Raw genomic sequence first — 18,265 nt, 5'->3', positions numbered from 1 at the left:
GCTTAGCCTGTTCTAGTTTCTTGCCATTTCACAGATCCTCATGCCATTTTACTGAAGCATTGTCTAAAACAGGGCTTAAGTGTCCACAGATTTTGGTATCTACATTAAATCCTGGAACCACATGCCAGTGGAGTCCACTGTATATGCTCTCAGAATGGGGAGATTCAATTTCCTTCTAGTTTCAAGTTTTCAGGCTAGGGAGAAAGACATTGGTGATCTTTCTGAGCACGGTGCCACTTAGTTACCCTTTGGTACTTTGACTAGTGAGCTATCAGGAAGACCTACATAAATTCAACTGGTTCAAAATGACTGTTTAGAATTCACTACTTGGTTTTGGCATTGTCACTCCCATCAGTCACCCTTCTGCTTCCACTTTATGTGATATTCTTTCTGTCTTGCAACTTTCAATTTATATCCTGAAAACTAGAAGTACTATGGTTTCATCTATGTCCAGTTTTCATCAAGTAATATAGTGGCTTGCTCTTGGAGAAAATCTTTGTCTAAAAACGCAGGCTAATAGCATAATTATTTCATGTGTATGTTTTGACCTGGGCAGTCTTCTTCCCCAAGTAACACAAGAAAAAATTGATTTCTGCTATATATTTTTCCATGATTTTCAAATGTATGAAAAGAGCCACTTTTAAAAAATAAAGTATTTTTGGATGGAGGAAACAATGAAATGTCAAATGTCAATTTCTGTGATTTGTTTTCATTAAAAAGTTTGTATCAGGCTAGATTTTCTTTTGTAAAACTAAATTACTAATGCAAAGGAAAAGCCTAGTGCAACTATAGGTACTATTTTTTTAAAAAAAATTAAGTAGGTAATAATTATGTAAACAGAAGAAATAATACTTTGCATAAAATGTGACCATGTTTCAATAGTTTGTTATAATACATAGAGGAAAGCATTTACAACTATAGATTAAGTAGTGTAATCTTTCTGTAGATCTCAAAATATAGCAGATGAAAAATTAAAGTCCCTGTTAGGTATTAAAAACAATCTTGAGCAATTCACCTAATTTCCTTTGTATGATAAAGTGCAAATTGCCTTGGAGCTTTATTGTAAGGCCTGATAGGACTTCCAAGCCAAGTCGTTAATCAAAACCATCACAAATATAATAATCTAAATGATCCATTATGCATACTTATGTAACATTTTCTGCCAGTGTTGCATAATGCACTCTCACAAAAGACTTTATTAGCTAACCTTCAAACCAGTGCTTCTTAGTCTGAGATAGGCTTGCTAAAACAATCAAGTTACCGTAAACACAATTTAAAATAAATAGATAGATAAATAAATAAGTGGTTAAAGCATTTTACTAGCACCATACAGCACCCCCTCGCTTGGCATACAAAGGTTCTGGCCTGCCACCAGAGGGACAGCAAGAAGGGTCCATTCAGGTCTCCTTGGGAAGGGAGTTTCAGAGTCTTGGGGCAGCAACTGAGAAGTGTTTCTGTTGTGTCCCCACCAATTGCATGTACAATGGTGGTGGAAGCAGAAAAGGGCCTCCCCTGACCTGAACCACATAGGGCTTTATAGGTCAGAACCAGCACTTTGAATTGTACCCAAAACAAACTGGTAACCAGTGAAGCTGTTGAAACAGCACGTTTCATTTTCCCTGAAGCCGGTCCCCATTAACAATTTCATTGTGGCTCCTTGGACCAACTGTCAAATATAACACTGGGGCTCCTGAGCATGGGGAAGAACAGTCTTGAAGATTTGGTGCACCTGAGGAAATCTCTCCTACAGTGATCCTGAGGAAGGTCACTGGGAAAAGTACAATGTAAAGCTTTTTCTCACTCAGTTCCCACTAAATGTGTGATTGCATGGATCTGTATAGATAATACTTTGGAACTGTTTAACTGTAGTTAGTTTAGCTATTAAAATATTACCTTTACTAATTAAATCAATATCAATTCCAAACTGCATAAATACCATAAGAAAAAAAAATTAAGTACAACCAGACAGGTCTGCAACTACAGTAGAGTCCTGCTTATCCAACTTAAATGGGCCACCAGAACGCTGAATAAGCAAAAATGTTGAATAATAAAGATTAAGGAAAAGCCTATTAAACGTCAAATTACGTTATGATTTTACAAATTAAGCACCAAAACATCAAACAATCAACAGAAAACAAATCTACAGAAAAAGCAATTCATTACACGGAAACATTATGTAGTAATTACTGTATTTACAAATTTAGCACCAAAACATCACAATGTATTGAAACAGCTATGGACCCGGGTGAGAGGCAGACTGCGTTGGATAATGCAAAACGTTGGATGAGTGAAGGTTGGATAAGCAAGACTCTACTGCAGTTACAGAATGAGTAATAATTTAATCTGTAATGGACAGCAGAAAGATCCCATTTTTCAATGACTAAAATTACTTGCTTTCAAAGGAATTAGCCAACAGTTTAGCTATGCAAAATATCTTCAGTAAAGGACTTCTGAGTATAATGGATGCAACATCAAAGAGGAACACAGAGCAAATATGAAAACAAATTATACGAACATTATCAAAATCTGACAACCAGCTTTAAGTCCATATACACCTTACTTTAATGATTAAGGTGAGGAAATTGCATGTTGGTAAGATGTATGTGTTCTAAAGTTCCTTAAATTGAAATCTAATCTCCTTTTCAAACCTAGACAAACATATATTACATTTACAGTTCTGCATCACTGCGTATCACTAAGAGGTTATCTCAGTTCAGACAAGAAATTCAGAACACACAGTGTAAAATACTTACACTAAAAAGCGATCTCACATCAGTTGAGAGAAATTCTGACAGTTCAACAGTGCAAAGCTAATGCTAAAACATTCTCAAGGATTACTAGAATCTGACAAAAAAGTTCAACTAATGCTTAGGGAAAAAAACAGTTAACACATTCTTTTATAATCTGTTGGGTAGCATGAATCTTCAAAGTGACTTTCTATTGCACTTAGATAACCTTGGTTTCAATTTTTGTTTTAGAATATATATCTCATGGAACTGCAAAAACAAATTCTTGAATAAAGCACCTGCAAAGCTCACAAACCCGAAAGCAAATAAAATGCTTTCGGGTTATGATATCCAAATCCAGGATGGGAGGTTGTATTAGCCTGTTCAGATCCTGACATCTTTTATTATTTTCTAGCATATGCTTCAAAATGTTTTAATATTGTTAATTGTTTAATTATATCTCACTGTTGGTTTTTTGTATTCTTTTGACTTTATGATTTATAATTTATAAATCACATTGAAACTCAATTTTGGGGAAAAATGAGGCAGATCACATTTTCTCAGCCTCAGAAAGAAGGCAAAAGTAAACCCTCTTTGAAAAAATCTTGCCAAGAAATCTTGTGATAGGTTTGATTTTTACACATTTTATTATTTGCAGATTAAGTCTTCCATTGCAACTTTATCGATAACTTCAGCTGGTTTCCCCACTTTTGTGAGGGTCCTGTGCCCAACTCCAGTGAATGTGTGGGGCTGACTATAGTAAGCAGAGCCAATCAAGTTACTTTGATAGGTAAGGGAGAAAATGTTCTGGAAGTCTCTCCTCATTTTTGAAAATATAAATACAAAAATAAACTAAGTAATCTGCAACCCTTTCAATGATACCCAAAATTAACTGCCTGAGACATGTGTCTTATTATTCCTAATTGAGGAGTTTGCCTTAATTCTCTACTTAAGAATGTATCTCATGATTTTACTGAGAATGACTTGGGAGCCATGTTTTAGGTATCTGATCACACATATTAGATAGAATGGTCAAATGGTGTGGAAGATATTATGGGAATCTATTTCCTATATCTCTGCGAATGAACAATGCACGTCAACTATTACAACATTCAACTACTAAACAGTAAACATATTCTAATGTTTTAAAAAAGACGAAAAATCAAATGATATGACATTATGGGATAAACACAGACTTATACAGATAAGTATAATTGGAACAAGTAAACATACAAATGAAGACATTGTTTTGATGGATATTTAATTTAAAATGTAGAAAATTTCATTGTTTTGCTTCCTTTGGAGTTATTGATTTCCTCCTTTTGGATATATTCAGTGAATCTTACTTTCAGTTAAGCATGTATGGCAGGCATGGGAAATGGGAGACCCCTCCTGCATAAACGCTGAAAACAAAATGTTCCAAATAATTGGCTTATCTTATAAATATAGCACATTTGAAAAATGCACATATATTTAAATAGATACCTTTTTAGAAATTTATGCAGAACTGATGCATTTTCACCTGCTTGTTTTTTTTAAAGAAAACATTTTTTTGCTCTTGCACAATAAAAATTGAAATATTTTAAAATGTTAATGTTTAATAACTTATTTTTTAAAATGTCTGGGAGGGACAGACACTTCTCATGCCTGTTATACATACATAGCTATGAGTAAGACCCACTGAATTCAATAGAGCTGAGCACACATACATTGGATAGCTGAATTATCACAAGCACCTAGTCTAATAGACACTGCAATTTCTAACAGAACTCAAATATATTCACACACTACTTTTACAATACTGCATACAATACTGCTTTTGAAAAGACTGCGGGATTCTAGCTCCCAAACAGTCAGAAGGCTATTGCTGCCATAAGAATATAACCATCAGTTTTTCTATTCAAGACAATAATAATAATAATAATAATAATAATAATAATAATAATAATAATCTTTATTTATATCCTGCCACCATCTCCCCCAACGGGGACTTGGAACGGCTTACATGGGGCCAAGCCCGAACAACAAATTACAATACAAAAATACAAATTGCAGTAAAATAAACAATATAACAATAAAGTATAAAACATCAAAGCATATAAAGAATATACACAAAACATAGAAACCAAAACATAATAACATAAAATGATTTTAAAAACTCAGGGTGATATAAAGGGGCAGAACTGTTTGTAAGGGAGAAATCATAGAGAGACAGAGAAATAAACAAACCTTCGTACAGGGGGGGGGGGGGGAGAGAACGCCTGGGACAAGAACGTTGAGGGAGCAATAGCATACAATGATGTGACTACTCTTTCTAAGCGCAACGGCAGAGCCAGGTCTTGAGACTTTTTAAAGGTTTCTAAAGTAGGGGCTACTTATTATTTAAAGTAGGAGAAGTAGCCATGCCTGATCACCTCTCCCTGCTGAGCAATGGAGGCAAGCCTCTCTACCTTGAAGGTGAGAGGCAGGTGGGTGGGACGTGTAGCTCTCACCAGCAATTGCTCTGAAAGTAGGTTTTGTTGAATGGATGAGTACCTTTATAAACAAGCAAACAATCCTCACAGAATTATAGCTGCTATCTCTTGTTTCCTATTGTTAAATTCCCATAGTCCAAGGGTCAAAGTCATGGTTACTTTGAAAGTTCATATGAGGATGCAAGCATATCTAATATATTACTTTTGCTAGTGCAATGCAAAGTTCTAGAAATGGAATATAAACCAAGTTATGCATTATGATGGAGGCTTCACTATTTTAAGGCCAGACAAATTTGTCAAACAACTTTTTAAATGTCCAGTTCTAACTTTTGAGAACCAGCAATCCTATGCCTACTTAATGGGAGGAAAGCCCTACTGGACATCAAGGTTCATACCTCTCATAGAGATTTATAGGATTGTTCTGTTAATGGTTTTTGGAAGCTCTTCAGCATCGTCACTGCTGGTGGATTGTGGGAGTTACAGCCAAAAACAATGTGGAAGGCCACACCTGTTGTACACTTCACCTAACTGATTGTAAATCACCTACAAATATGAACTTGTAAATATAAGCTTCAAACTAAGAACACTGATTGTCCAGGGCTTTCAATAGCACATATAAAACTGTATATATGTAGATCAGGCCTGTACAACATGTGGGCCGGATGTATCCCACATGTTCCCTGTCACACGGGCAAGGCTGGACTTCTCCTTCATTGGTAGGCCCTTTGCATGTCTTCCGACAGTGCGGAAGGAGGGGTGGCCTAAAGGGTTTTTTTTTAACGTATTAGCTCTTTACAAGGGCCAGGTTGTGCAGGCCTGATGTAGAGACTGCACTGAATACCTAGACATGGAAATCTGGCCAGCTGAGTTAGGACTAATTTCTCTCCCATGTCTTAATATATACAGATAAAAGATTGTTGGTAGAGTCCTACAAAGACTTCAGTCTAAATTTCTTCTCACCTTATTGTACCATGATCATTTGCCATTTTCTACTTTACAACCCAGCCACTGATTTACTCTAACTTTCTATTTGCCCTCATTCTAGATTTCCTAAATTCTACTTCCCAGGTTTTCTTCTTTTCAATGGTTATTTTTAGCAGTTTCTTTATTTCTTTTACAAAGACGTGGGTTTTTTTCTTGTATTTCCCAAGCTAACAGGATTTCTTATCATAGGATATCAGCAAAATGCTATTGCCACCAGTATGGATTTAGGGATTCAAAATGCTTCGGGAGTGGGCTAGACATCCTCTATAGTCTACATAGAAAGGAACACATTTTAATTCTCAGAAATTTGTGCATAGTCAGATACTTACTCTAGGAATGCTATCAATCTTTGAGAAAAACATTTATTTTCTCCTCTTCTGGTGCTTTATTTCACAGGTTCAGATAAAGAAGTCAACCCCTGAGCACAGATAGTTTTACTCCAGAATAAACAAAATAAAATGGTCCTCATGCTTTTTGCAAATTGTAGATTACATTAATTTTTGTTACTGCTACAGTCTGTCTGTCTTGATATGAGATAATCATTTTATAGTATTACCTGAAAAGAGAGACTGTTCTAGGAAATCTCATGAGAGCAAGCCTTTAAGAAATGGTCTATCAGCTAGCATTACATTCCTGCAAAAACTGATAACTAAAAAGCAAGCCTGCTCCATCGGGATAGAAAACTGAAAAAGATTTACTACAGAATAGGCTGTCAACGCATGACTAGAATAATTTGAGTTTTATCAGTGATTTTAAGATGAAACTAATGCTATTTATTTTAATTTCATTTTTCCAGGAAAAAATGTCAAAACATATGGTATAATATTTGTAATAGCAGATGGACCATTACTAACACTCAGTCCCAAATTTAATTATCATATCCTTTTTTAAAACATCTGACATATAAATTATTGTAACTCATGGCGCTTTGTGCAGAATTTTTCATTAAAAAAAGAATTGGAAAAACTTTCATCTCTGTGTACTTCAACAGTTTTATATTTAAGAGCATAAACTCTTGAATGTGTGCATTTATATTTCAGCTCAAATCATTGGCAATTCTAAACTTAAGGAAGCAGATATATTTTAAAAAAACATGTGTTAAATCCAGACACAATTGTACTTCCATGCAGTCATGCTGGCCACATGACCTTGGAGGTATCTACGGACAACGCCAGCTCTTCAGAAATGGAAATGAGCACCAACCCGCAGAGTCGGATACGACTAGACTTAATGTCAGGAGAAAATCTTTACCTTTACCTATGGATAACTAAATTCTAAACCTAATTTTTAGCTCCAACTAAAACAGAAATATTGAACCACTGGGATTCATAGAAGTATGAATATGATTATATGGTTCTAGTAACTAGATTTAGGCCTATGTCTAGGTCCAAACTATGGTGAGCAACCAACTATGCTCCTCCATAAGCCCATCACAAATGAAAGAGAGGGAAAAATCCTTAAATATCTCATTAATGCATCAAATAGTATGCACAAAAAGTGCCTTTTAATGGTTGTTCTCCAACTGCATGAAGACATTATGCTACCCCTTTCTAACAATAATAGCAGTTCATAACAATTTTATTTCCATACTTATTCTTTGTGGTGTCTGGGCCAAGACTCTATGGAAACCCACTGGGTGACTCTGGACAACTCACATTCTCTCAGATTCAGAGAAAGGGGAAAATATCATCATAGGCTGTCTTAGGGTTGTCATAAGTAGGTAGTGACTTGAACGCACACTATCATAGCACGTTATGTATTTATAGTGATATTTCACAAATCAAAATATACTTTACAAGTCATTCGTATATCCACAAACTATGGTTTGGAATTTATTACTTTCAGTTATAATCACACTTTAAAACTAGTATTAACCACACCAACTAAGAAATGATGTCAAATGAAATAAATGGGATGTTTGCAAGTAAGTGGGCTATAAATTTTATCATGCATGAAGAAAAGGGAAACAACTTCTATAGTGCATGTAGGTAATCTTGCACCCCAAGATTACCTACATGCATATTCAAATTCTCTAAACAGTTATGATACAGAAAGCCGACATATATAATCAAACTTGTTATTAATCTTTTTTAGAGTGAGAAAGTGTGGCTCATCGGCCATGTGTAGACTTAACACTTTTTTGTGGCTCTTGAAGCCTAGCAGGACACACACTCCCACAAGACATTAGACTTTTCTCACACAACACTTCTGAACAACCTTAAAATTCCAGAAAATGGTTGTAAGCTCGACAGGGACTTGTGTTATGTCTCCTTACGTTTAACTATTTATTTCATTTGCATGGTGAAGCTCTCTTGGTACAGGGAGAGGGGTCCCATGCTCAGCACAACTGCCATCCTGGTCTATCTTAAGTTTAAACCAAAAGTGAGCAACAAGAAGATTTTTAATTACATGCATCCTGCTTGTAAATCTCATCAAGTGTTTGTGTGTACATACAAGGGTGCACATGAAAAAGGAATAATCAGAAATCAGCTAGTGTCCTATATCCTATAACCCATACAGATCCATAGAAAACAAAAGATCAAGGATGTACATATTTCTATTTTCATTTGTACATACCAGTTCCTTTGCATACATATGGCGGCTTGAAGAATTTCACAGCACCATACAGGTTGACAACAGTATCACCTTTCAGCTCATTCAAAGGAGTATATGAATACTTGGGGGCAACATGCTACCAAAACATAAGAGAAAATAAATACATGAAGAGGAATATCGATAGAAATCTAGCTTTAAAAATTCCCTTTGTCAAAATTGTTTTCTCTTGCTCCAGCTGTTTTGAAATTATTTTGGAAATGATTTTCTTCCCTTCTAGATTCTGAGACTGATACAAAGATGTGCTCCATATAACGAGACGTCTTTCACTTTTGAATAAAGTGAACCTTGGGTTGCAAAAACTACTCTTATCAAAATAATTGCTGTTATTTCCTGAATTTTTGGTAAACTGCCTTGAATTCTATTCTACAAGACAGGAGGGATATCAATCCAACAAACAAACAAATTTTGTTCATTGCAAATGTTATGGATAGATAATATGCAGTTGTTCTGGAACACCAACAATTCTACAAGTGGTTTAAAATATCATCTGCAGAGCCTGTTAAGGTTAAAGAATACATAAAAGACACTTTCACAGGCAGAAAAAACCCTACATTTCCAATATATGTTATGAGAAAAAAAAGTCATTATTTATTTATTTTTATTATTTTTGCTTTTGTCATTGTCACGTGGGAATTCTAATAGCAAAAAACCTTGCCAATGGTGTGAAGTCAATAAGGACAGGTATATGGTTGTCCTTTCCTCAATACAGCAGAGTTTTTTCAGTAACGTTTTGTAAAGGCTGTAAAGGCATACAAACATTTGTACTTTTTCTAGCAATAAGCAGAAGGTACCAGAAGCATCCTGTAACCACCTTGTTCTGATGGCTAGCCTAGTACAGCTGCAATACTTGCAGAGCATCTCCAACAAATTAGGAAGCTTACAAAATTAACAGTAGGGGATTTCAAGGTTGGGTTTAATTCCGTATGGTAATGCTGTCTGAATGAGGGTTTCTCAGTTTAAAGAGAAACCCTCATTCTCTTTAAACTGGTAGCGCAGTGGGTAAAACCCCCATGCCGGCAGGACTAACAGGTCGCAGGTTTCAATCCGGGGAGAGCACGGATGAGCTCCCTCTATCAGCTCCAGCTCCTCATGCGGAGACATGAGAGAAGCCTCCCACAAGGATGATAAAACATCAAAACATCCGGGCGTCCCCTGGGCAACGTCCTTGCAGACGGCCAATTCTCTCACAGCAGAAGCAACTTGCAGTTTCTCAAGTCACTACTGACATGACCAAAAAAAAAAAAAAAACAATTAAAGAGAAAAATAAATTTTAAAATCCTAATGCTAAACTAATTATTTAAAACACTTTTGGCCCTCACTGTGAAAAATGTACCATGTTTCCATATAATGGAAATTCCTGGATGTATGTTTTCTGCCCCCCCCCCTTTTTTATAGAGGAGGTATTCCGACTTAACTGTAATGTAGTATGATGAGATCTATAGCAAATATATTTATTTCTGTTGAACATGTTATCAATTTTTTAACCTTTGACTTTGGAAGGCTCTAATTATTTTCCAATTAAAAAAATAAAACTTTACCATGGCTACTATTTCTGAAGCTTTCTGTGAACTTGATGATCTAGGACAAATCTAAAGAGAAAAACAAAAAAAGAAAGTAAGTGACATGAACCAACAAAAATAATTTCAATTTTTGATGGCAATGGCTCAATCAAATTGAGCATTTTTTAAAAAATAAATGAAATACCATATCCAGTTTACAAACCATTTCTTTAAAAAAAGTGTGATGAACTGCAGTGTACTTGTAAAGATTACTTTACACTTAAAGTACCAATAATACAGCTAACATAATGTGTTTGCATATTTAACTTAATTCCAGCCTGAAATTTCCTTTTCTCGAAAAGAACAAAGAGTATATGTGCTTCATTCAGGCTCCCATTTATTTTCAAGTTTACCCACCCAGCAATAAATGAAGCTATAAGGGAAAAAGTTGATGCCACATCACTTTTATGCTTAAAAATTTAGTGCCCCAGTGTTACCCTATATACTCTATATATCCCTATACCTTCAGTCACTTGCCATGTATTTGTTTTTATCCTCCCCAAAAAAGATATCCAATATAATCAGTTCTGTATTTGTAATGTGGGTGGGGATATATGTGAAAGCATAGCTACTTGCATGCACTTTTGCTGCACTTGGCTTTTTGATTTGTCAATCTATTTACCAAAGAAAATTTCACTTGAATGACAATGATTTCTATGTGTTAGTTGAAAATCTTCCAGCACTCTCAGGTTATCTGCTTTTAATTATGCAGATAAAACCTCTGGTAAAAAGAAAAATACGTTTCTTCTGCACACCTATAGTTTTCCCAGCCCTTTTTACTGGAGAAGAGCATCCAGAAAAATAAGAGGGCAGTTCTTCAAAAATAGAAAGGCCTGTTTAAACACCAATTTTGGATGCCAAAACCAAAACCTGCAATCTGGAAAAATGTGCTCTGAAGGCAAGTGCACACTGTCACAGAAATACCTTTGTAGAGACTAAATTATCATAGATGTGCACTTTTGAAACACAAAAAGTATAGCCCACTGGATAATTTTGGGATTCCCAATACAAGCCTTGTTTCTGCCATGACTTTGCCTATCCCCAAGCAATAGCCTGAGTGCTTAAAATTGCTCTAAAAACCGTTTGTCCAAAAAGTGGCTTTCAAAATGGAATTATGGTTCCATTTTCTATCCCCATGCTCACCCAAATCCCCCTTGGACAAGAAAGATGAATGGCATTGTTCTTTTGGATTCCAACTAAAACACAATTATTAATGTGAAGGGTCAATATGCTGCATTGTTCATTGTATGTCTGCAGTCTTTAATTCTCTTTGCTGGACTTATTACAATATATTCTTGAACTTATTATGTAACAAGAGAATGATGCAATCACAAGTTACAGGGAAGGAAAAAGGGAGAAGGAAAAATGAACTTGCATAAAGAGTTGATCCAGCTTCATCAGATGCTTCTAGATGACAGCAATGTCGGCTATCTCCACTGACGGATTCTGCCAAGCCAAACCCAGCCACCACAACAATATCCTGTTGAAATTAAAAATGCATCCTCTATTCACATGTCACTACTTTTTCCCTTTGTCCTTACAGTTCTTTAATTTGTTCTTGTTGAGGAGAAAAAAACAGTTTAGGCATTCCCCAAGTTATGAACAAGATACATTATGTAGGTTTGTTCTTAAGTTAAATGTGCATGTAAGTTTTAAAGTGTAACTGAAGTCAAATACACAAACACATACACACAAGCTTTAGATAGCAAAGGGAAGAGTTAACACCCCTGTGATGTTTGTTTTACTATCTGTGTCCCTGTTCAGAAGATGTCACCACTTTCTGTCCCTGTGATAACTGGATTTTGAAAAAAATGGCTTGTTGTGGAAAAAAAATATTAGTGCTTAATCTTCAGTGGAGACACCTTTTCACCATGATAACTATTACAGGAGTAAAACTATGGATCATTTGTAAGTCAGATGTTAGTAACTCAGGAACTGCTGGTACATTTTTATCTTTTTCAAACAAAGAAATACTTTTCTTTCACGAATAGTATGATTTCATGTGGAAATATTTTTGAATGGTTTGGGAACTATGGCAAATGTTCACTTACTTTCCAAGTCTTGTTTTAAAAAGCAAGGAAGCATGGCACAACCAAAATTAATTACTATTGGTTTCATTTATTTTATATCCACAATAGGTAAGAAAATCACTTGTTGGTACTGGGAAGATTAGACCGGGGAAGGGAGGAGAGCTTATTTAAAAAAGAAAAGTTTAAAAACCCCACAAACTCGGTGCAGAAATCAGGGTTAGTGAATGCTAATGTTTAAACAACATAACATTTCCGAGAAGAATTATAAGATGACTATAACTGTTAATTCTAAAATCTTCCCTTAGGCAACAGATATAAATCAGGAAGGGAAAAAAATCCTCTTGCTTCAATATCAACAGAATATATGCTCAGCAACCAAACTAGTAAAAAACCAAGGGGTATCATTTTATGAAGACTGACTTTTGAAATGGCCCTTTCCATTGAAGGATTGCTAAAATAGATTTTAAATGTCAGTGGTTTGAAAACTAGCCTGAAGCTATAAATGGAATAATACTTGCGTGAAACAGACATAGCTGGAACAAACGATTTGCTGCAGAGCAACAACTGAGGAGGCTACAACCTTCAAGTCTTATTTGGAGAGTTTTTGGTGGTTTGTGACTGGGATATGACAAGGATAGAAAGCAAGAGCAGGATCACAACATTTTTTTTAAAAAAAGAAACTTTGCTGGATGATAATAAAAGCTTTCCTGCTCCTTTACATATATCTACATACAAAGGGAATCCAGAAAATCATTTAACTGACTAATGACAATTTGACTAACATGGAAAACAAACCATATATACCATGGCATCTCACTAAATGCTATTGTAAAGAAGTATTAATGCCACCAAATGTCACCAAAAATTGTAAGGAAGTTCCGAGAATGCTAAATTAAACTGCCACCAATATGTATAGAGACGCTGGCATTAAAGTCTCTGTTTGTGTTGTGAGGTAACTTTGGTAGAGTGGGTGCACCGAACGTAAAATCAATGGAGATGAGGCAGTTTTAAAATAACAAAGAGAACAAGTTTATTGTTAAACAAAGCGTATTGTTGCAATATGAAGATGTTGAGATTGGCATATGCTTGATGGTTACAATATGGCTTGGTTGAGATACAATTCAGGCTTTTGATGTTACAACTTATAAACTCTTTCTGTAGTGAAGCGCTTTATTATTTCAGTGTTCCCTGTTGTGAATATTCTCACTGTTTGACCTATACTGGATCAAACCACTGATCTCCAGTCTTCCACTACTGGCGATCCTAAAAACGCCTCTGTTAGATTCTTTTTAACTCAAAGTAAACTAACGAGATTTTCCCTTCAGCTCCCTTGCTGAAGAAATATTCACAAACACTAAAAACTAACTGACTCTACACTGCTTCACTCCTCAGAGTCCCTATCTGACTCTGCTACCCTCTCAGAGTCCCTAACTGACTCTGCACTCTCTCAGGGTCTCTTCCTCCTGACTGAGCTACTTTCTCAGAGTCCTTTCCTGACTCTGCTACTCTCCCAGAGTCCTTATCTGACTCTGCTCCTCTTCTCAGGGTCTCTTCCTCCTGACTGAAACTTAACTGTCACTTTCAAACCCTTTTCTCTCTAAGCTCCGCCCACCTCCTCTTCTGCCTTGTCTCCATGGCAACCTATCTCTCACAGCTAGGCCATAGGCAACCAATGTAAAACACAAATACAGATATAAACACATTATAATAAACAGTTTATAATAAACACTTCTGTACAGCTATCAACTCAATACTAAAGGAAAGAGGCTAAATCTTCCCTTCATATCTATTAGTTACACTTTAAAAAAAATCTTCCATTTATGAAAACACAGTTTTTTTATTACTTCTATTTGCTTATCGAAGAGGATGGGGAAGTGGAAGCTGAAACTCCCTGCTAAAAAGAAATGGTTTGTTGAACAGCAGTTAGGCTTGAAAGTATCCTTTGCACTGTTGGATAGAAATTGATTGCTCCTCTTCTTTCCATATATTGTGATTTTTTCTTCTTCAAATATCACTTCAATCCTACACCACTGTGCTTAGGTGTGCTTAAGCACAGGGCACCGTTGGGGCTGGGGGAGGGGGGATTTTTCTGTCAAAAAGATTTTTTATGATGGGTTTTGCTTATGTGGTGCAATTCTAAATCTGAAGGAATTCTGTTTTGGAGCAATTTCAGACATAATGGCAGAGTTGATATTCTATGGGAGTGTGCCACAAAGCAGGTGGTGTAGGCCTACCGGGGCCTGCCTCCTACAGGGCCCAAGTAAGAGGATTCATAACTTAATTTGTCACAAGCCCTTTATCTGTCCTAAATCCAGCACTGCATATGATTCTGTATGAGTCATGTTCATGTAAACATTGTCTGTACACATATATCCATAACAGGAGACATGACTCTCTCCTTACAACATTTATTGGGAGTGAACCTGAACTACACTTTTATTTTAACCTTTTCTAGGAAAGCAACCACATAGCCAGGAATTACTTCACTGTTTGTTACACCCAGACATACTGTCTTCCTTTTCCTTACTGCTTCTCTCTCAAATGAACCTCTATCAGTCACAGAACAATTCTGTTTGTCTCTTATTCAAATCTATTTACATGAAGTGCCTCCCTATTCACTAGCTAGACTCAGCACACCCCTTGTCCCTTGTAGATGGAGCCAAACACTATGTTCCAACTGTTCCCAAACTTGGAGCCCCAGCTATAGATGGACTACAGTTACAAGAATCTCTAGCTGACATTGTCAATGGTCAGGGTTTTTGGGAATAGACTAACATCATCTGAACATATTTTTTTAAAAAACAATATATTGTCCATCTGCTTACTCAGACAAGATCGTTGTCTAGAACAAGCATTCACCAAAGATGTCAGCAGTTATTGATCCATGGAAAATCCAATTAAAGAAAAGGGAGGGATAAACATTTCTGTTTTCTAAAAATGTATATCCAGATAATGTCAGACTATTCCCAGAAGCCCTGATCATTGGTCATATCAGTTAAAGCTTCTGCCATAAGTAGGGATCCAAGTTTGGGAAGTGCTGGAACCTAACATTGATAAGGTTTGTGTTTAAGTCTAGTCACTGATTGGCGACATTTTTTCATGAGCCCTGCTTTGAGTAAATGGCAGAATTGCTCCTTCCATACTTCTGCATCTTTAATCTTATTTCACTGCTGAATCCCATAGAAGCTGGGGAAGAGTGAAGGGGGGGGGGGGGGGAGAGAACCTTTTTGGATAGCTTGCATTACTGACAGACAGAAAAATTAAGAGAGATGCCTGAGAAAATGAAATTGAGTACAGGGAATTGCAATGTAACTTACAGGCTACTTTACTTTAGTTAATTCTGGCATTGCCAAGTTTTAAAGTACAGCCTCAATTTTGTTTGTGTCTCTTTAAGTACCATGAGATGGATGTGTTCATGTTGAGATGCATTTGCAGGCTCTGTGCTTCTTCCTTTGCATTCACTCTTGAACCAAAAGCCTTCCCATTTGCTTCTTTACATCCATACCTTTGTTCATGAGTTTATTTGATTAAAATATATAAAACAGCTTTTTGATTAAAGCTGACAGTTTTAGAAAAAATACTGCAGTATGACTGCTCTTTTTGCTACTTCAGCATTCTCCAACAATACTTCTGTAAATGATTTAAAATCCCAAACCTTAATGTTTTCTGTTGCAAAACGACTTCCAACTTAAGTGATACAGACAGATTGAATCGTTTCCAAAAAGTGTGAAAACAAAACTTAATGGGCAGAGAATTGCATTCTGCACCATAAATGGGAAAACATATACATCCTATTTATACTACTGTTACATCAAATTTCTCTCAATAAAATTCTTAAAACAAAATAAATCCTTAAAATAACGAAATATGTGATAGTTTGTATTTTTCACACATGAAACACAAGGGAATAGAGAATTATAGGATTTGTGAATGATTTTCAATGTGGTTCCTAAAATGGCACTTAACTTAGAAGCTTGGAGAATTTGAAAAGCTACTCTAACGAGTCTTTGTTTAACAGTGATTCCACCAACAACAATTTAAATTCATGTTTCTAAAAAAAGACGTTTTTACTTCAATACATTATGATATTATCAGATGTACAAATGATTCTGGAACTTGGATGGTGACTCGGGTTGATGCTCTCAAACAGCCGACTGGACTATCATAATCTCCCTTCACAAATGAACACAACCATTCAATTGGTCAGAGCAGGCGCTAGATCTGATCCAGATTTTTGGATGCCAAATAACCCATTACTGAGCTGGTAGACTCCAAATGCCTTCATACTCATCCTCAACCTCAGGATCCAACTTAATTATGCTGGAATTTATTTAGCTACATTAGTATTATTTTGCATCTTGATAATCATCTTCATCAGCACTATCTAGATTATATAACACCTCCCATTTCGTGTAACTCCCTCCAAGAAACTAATGTGGCTTCTGTAGTTTCATAATTGAAGCAGAAGGTTAATATCCTTAAGAACACATTACAGAATTGGTAACAAATGTATCTTGCATCCATACCGCTAACACAAATATGCTCATCCCATCTGAAGCTATATATGTTTGAAACACAATTACATAAACAGTGGAAGCTACAATGGAATGAAAACAGAATGAATGAATGAATGAATGAATGAGACTTTATTTCTGTCTTGCCCTGTTTCCCCAGTCTGCGCTCACATTCTTGGGTTTAAGTTTTGAAGATTTGATTATTCAGAGATTTGATTAATATCTTCTCCATTGCAAACTCTACATCCTTCAATATGACTCAATGGTCAACCTCCAATGGAAGTTGACCATAGAGTTGAACTGGAGAACTTAAAGAGATTCCTAGAGAGGTGTACCCTCAGGTAAAGAAATACTTTTTTGTTCACTTTTCTCACTTTGGTTGGGATCCTGCACTGCTAACTGTAGCAAATGTGGAGGATTGACTGTACCTCTTTGTAGGTTACTGTTTACACTACTCTGATGTGTCCAGAGGAGGGTGACTAAAATGATCAAGGGTCTGGAGAACAAGCCTTATGAGGAGAGGCTTAAAGAGCTGGGCATATTTAGCCTGAAGAAGAGAAGGCTGAGAGGAGACATGATAGTCATGTATAAGTATTTGAGAGGAAGTCACAGGGAGGAGGGAACAAGCTTGTTTTCTGCTGCCCTGAAGACTAGGACGCAATGAAGCAATGGCTTCAAATTACAAGAAAGGCGATTCCATCTGAACATTAGGAAGAACTTCCTGACTGTGAGAGCTGTTCAGCAATGGAACTCTCTGCTCCGGAGTGTGGTGGAGCTCCTTCTTTGGAAGCTTTTAAACAGAGACTGGATGGGCATCTGTCAGGAGTGCTTTGAATGCAATTTTCCTGTTTCTTGGCAGGGGGTTGGACTGGATGGCCCATGAGGTCTCTTCCAACTCTATGGTTCTATGAACTACTGGCATCCATATTTTGTTTACTAAAAATAGTAATTTGGTTCCCTAATTTGCAAAGTCACATAAATATAGCTGGAGAGCTGTTTTTGTTTTAAAGGAAGGAAAAATGGAAATTAGTTTCACTCACCTCCTCGAATTTAAAAATCACATAGACATTTCAGAACCACAGAAAGTGTAATAAGTCCCAGACCACAAAGGGGATTCTAACACATCAGTGCTGCTCATACTCTCTGTTTGAAGTTTCCAGCTCATGGGCATTGGCTGGCAACTCTGTCTCCCCAGTACTGATCTCTGTGATCTCCTAATTGGTGCTTGGGGCCTTGTTTTAACAATTCTCCTTTTATCAAGAAAGGCACAGGCCACTAATTAAGTTTCAGACACTTTGCAGGATGTGGTGGCAGAAGAGCAGATTCAATAACGGCAATCACCTCTCAGCACTCAGTCTATAT

At 36.3% G+C, this 18,265-nt stretch overlaps 1 protein-coding gene across 4 annotated transcripts in view; it reads right to left on the bottom strand.

Annotated features, from left to right (window-relative positions):
* The window catches only part of POT1 (protection of telomeres 1), a 77,360-nt gene that overhangs the window by 45,396 nt on the left and 13,699 nt on the right, over window positions 1-18,265 (bottom strand). For all 4 annotated transcript variants that reach the window (XR_010910031.1, XM_060777760.2, XM_060777762.2 and 1 more), the window contains exons 4-6: window positions 11,735-11,839; window positions 10,339-10,389; window positions 8,762-8,876 (exon numbers count right to left, since the gene is read on the bottom strand). Coding sequence is in view for 3 of the 4 variants with exons in the window: in XM_060777760.2 (XP_060633743.2) it covers window positions 8,762-8,876; window positions 10,339-10,389; window positions 11,735-11,839 (271 nt within the window). In the remaining variant the exon portion in view is untranslated. The remainder of the gene's footprint in view (window positions 1-8,761; window positions 8,877-10,338; window positions 10,390-11,734; window positions 11,840-18,265) is intronic.

Source organism: Anolis sagrei, chromosome 5, assembly GCF_037176765.1.
Source record: "Anolis sagrei isolate rAnoSag1 chromosome 5, rAnoSag1.mat, whole genome shotgun sequence".
NCBI classification, from domain to species: domain Eukaryota; kingdom Metazoa; phylum Chordata; class Lepidosauria; order Squamata; family Dactyloidae; genus Anolis; species Anolis sagrei.
The sequence above is the reverse complement of the archived record's forward strand: the minus strand, read 5'-3'. Positions and strand labels throughout refer to the sequence as shown.